Source organism: Eucalyptus grandis, chromosome 3, assembly GCF_016545825.1.
Source record: "Eucalyptus grandis isolate ANBG69807.140 chromosome 3, ASM1654582v1, whole genome shotgun sequence".
In the NCBI taxonomy this organism is placed as follows: domain Eukaryota; kingdom Viridiplantae; phylum Streptophyta; class Magnoliopsida; order Myrtales; family Myrtaceae; genus Eucalyptus; species Eucalyptus grandis.
This window is the reverse complement of record NC_052614.1, coordinates 7,713,461-7,716,800: the sequence shown is the minus strand read 5'-3', so window position 1 is coordinate 7,716,800 and position 3,340 is coordinate 7,713,461. Positions and strand designations below refer to the sequence as shown.

The following is a 3,340-nucleotide window of genomic DNA, read 5'->3' as shown; positions in this document are numbered from 1 at the left end:
CTGTTTGTGCGAATGACGTAATTCCATAATTAAAAGCATGAATTTGCTGTTTTACGTGATCAAACGATTTCTTGATTCAACCGGGGCATAGTTACATGTGAGAGCTTGACCTATATAGGACCAAATGGAGACTAGATTCGTCAGTAAATGGCCAACAGGCGAATCCCTACCCACAATAAAGCTCCGAGAATCATCACCTTGTGACATACTAGGACATATGCGAGACTTGAGCCCCGTACTTGCAGTTAAGAGACATATCTACCAATCGTTTTTCGGTCTTCTTCGAGACTACCGTCACGGTTGACTTGATTACGACTATATATATTCAAGTCCCCAAATAGAGGAGTAAGTGTTTCGAAACTCTCTTCTAAAAGATCCAAACATGGACTCCGAGCTCTACGAAGCCGCTGTGACAGGAAACGTGCCTTTTTGCTTGAGTTGCTCGAAAAAGATAAGCTGCTTCTCGATCGAATCATGACCGGGAATCACACCGAAACTCCTATGCACATCGCAGCCATGCTCGGACACTTGAAATTTGTGGAAGAGGTCCTCGCTCGGAAGCCCGAGCTAGTAAAAGAGCAAGATTCTCAGAGTTCGACGCCTCTTCATCTCGCGGCAGCAAAAGGGTACCATAACATAGTGGCAAGTTTGTTAAGAGTTGACCCTGAAATATGTTTCGTCCGTGACAAATATGAAAGAAACCCTCTTCATGTTGCGGCCATGAAAGGGCATGTGGATGTGTTGGAACTCTTGGTTCGTACGAAACCTGATGCGGCCCGTAGTGTCATCACACATGGCCAGACGATCATGCATTTGTGCGTGAAGCACAACAGACTAGAAGCTTTGAAACTTTTGATGGATATCTTGGGCGATTATCAGTTCATAAACTTAAGGGACGAATATGGCAACACAATTTTGCATTTGGCTGCTGCAGATAAACAAACTAAGGTATGTTCATACAATCAAGCCTTTGTACTAGCCAAATTCAGTGAGCTCATCAACAAAAAATGCGGTTCTAGATGGGAAAACGACATAGATAATTCATAAATTTTAGCTCAATATGCGATGTAATTTTTGGTCTTTTAATTTAATCAATGTGATCCTTGAACTATTTATAAATATTCAATTCAATCCCTAAATTTTTAATTTGTTCAATTTAGTCTTTCAAATTTCCATAAGAATCAAATAAGTCTTTTGGTGCTATTTACAAGTCATTACAATTACACTAGTACCCAAATTTTAGAATTTTTTTTTTTTTCATTTTAGTCAATTCCTTAAATAAAAAAATACTTGATCTTTTGTTATCTTTTTTTACCATTTTAATTTTTACAAATATTACTTTTGTTCCGTTTAAGTTTATTTTAATTTGTGATCTCTATAATGGTAAGAATGTTAGAGTTATATTGGATACATACATTCTCAACTTTAAAATAAGTATTTTCATAAGAATGTTTAACAATGATATTCATTTATCAATAAATTTATCATATTTATATTAATCTAAATCTCATTTTAATTTTTGAGATAGACTAAAATTTCAAGATTTTGTGTTTCGTGTTTTCTCAGTTAAATTTGGTTAAATTTGCAAATTAGGAAATTAAGATAGCAAGAACATCAATCCGATACAACTATAAATGATGTTCTACTTTTGTTAATATAGAGATTATATGTTAAAATATGTTTAAATAAAACTATCATAATATTTATGAAGGTCGGAAAGGTAAAAAAAAGAAGTAATTATTATTTTTATTTTTTTGTTGATTTATGTAATGGACTGAAATAAATTTTTTTATCTAAAATCCAAGCAATAGTGTAATTAAGAAAGCTTTTGACTTTTTTTTTAATGGAAAATTGAGATACTGGATCAAACAAATTAAAATTTTTGGGATTGCATTGAACATTTAGGAATACTTCAAGTACCACATTGAACGGGTTAAAAATTCAACGGTGTCATTACACATTGGGCCAAAAAAAGGGATTATTTGTGTTTTCTTCCCTTCTAGGAAATCTAAGTATCCTAGAAATTTTTAGAATCTAAAGGGTATCCATTTATAAATCATTGCAGGTCATAATATTGGGGTAAGAAGTAACTCCTTTTGATAATTAACTACAACTTTAATCTTTGCACTATTATCATGCTAATTTTATCTAGATTGGAAGATACATAAAACTAGAGATAACATAAGAGATTCAACACAGGATGAGTTTCCCTTTTGAAGGCATCATACAATCGTTACTAACACTAGTAGCAAAGTTAATCCTAAAAAGTATGTAACATGAGCTCATCTAGTGCAAACCTGATCCTAATTGGTTCATTTTGTTGTTACTCCTCTACAGACTATAGTCTTCCTGATTGATAAAGGAGTAGACCCAAACATTAAGAATTCCAGAGGCTTCACAGCACTAGGCCTATTAGCACAAGGCCAGAGCGCGGAAAGAGTCTCAGAGATTATGCATTCTGTTCCTCAAACTCCAGAGAATCTTGACCCATCCCGACAAACAGTCTATGCCAATAACATGGTCAATGCCTCCCATCCACCTGTAGGAGAAGAGGACAAAAGCAAAGTAAAGAGAGAGTGGCAAAACAATATGCATAAGACGCTAGTGGTGGTGGCGGTATTGCTAGCTACCATGGCATTCCAAGCCAGTATTACCCCGCCTGGTGGCCTTTGGCAAGATGACCTTTTGAACGTTACTGGAGGAGATATACATTATGCGGGCGAGTCCATAATGGCAGATAAGTACCCAGACCATTACGAGAAATTCATAACATGTAACACGATAATCTTTGTTACATCGCTTAGCATTATTATGCTTTTCATAAGTGGTCTTCCTCTAGAGCATCTTCAAATCACCACGTGGATTGCAATGCTGACAACCTGGGTTGCGATAATCTTCACAGCCGTGGCTTATTCCGTCTCCATATGGGTCTTCACACCGGATAGCGAACTGCATGTTACAAATAAAACAGTTAGAGTTGCGGTGCTGACATGGGTTGGATTAATGGCTTTTATTTTCCTGTGCCACATTGTTCGCTTCATCCTGAAAATGGCACCCAAAGTCCTGAAATTCGTCGGCAAAGCCTCAATAAGACGGGAGCCGGAGGGTCATATAGCTTAGAGGTTGTATATTGCTACAAACGTGTTTGTCTCATAAGAAGTGCCTTGAGCTCTAAGGCCATGCAAGGAGAGATGCTATATGGTATGTGTTGTCCAGTGTGCTAATTAGACAACTTAGCTACAATACATTTGAGTATGCATGCATGTGTGTATGTACTAATGGAAACAAGGAATGTTTTATGCATGTTGATCTATGCGAAAGATGGGGATAAGTATATTAA

The 3,340-nt window shown here is 36.4% G+C and overlaps 1 protein-coding gene across 1 annotated transcript; it reads left to right on the top strand.

Moving 5' to 3' along the window:
- Positions 1 to 474: 474 nt before the first annotated feature.
- LOC104438973 (ankyrin repeat-containing protein ITN1) lies at positions 475 to 3,120 on the top strand. The gene is made up of 2 exons (XM_039309265.1): positions 475 to 948; positions 2,338 to 3,120. Exons 1-2 carry the CDS (start codon positions 475 to 477, stop codon positions 3,118 to 3,120), a joined length of 1,257 nt encoding a protein of 418 aa, XP_039165199.1.
- The last annotated feature ends 220 nt before the right edge of the window (positions 3,121 to 3,340 follow it).

Excerpts from the sequence above, each read along its gene's own strand:
- LOC104438973 (XM_039309265.1), top strand. The coding sequence starts at position 475 with ATGACCGGGAATCACACCGAAACTCCTATGCACATCGCAGCCATGCTC. Across the intron at positions 949-2,337 it reads CTGCAGATAAACAAACTAAG|ACTATAGTCTTCCTGATTGA; the intron begins GTATGTTCATAC and ends ACTCCTCTACAG.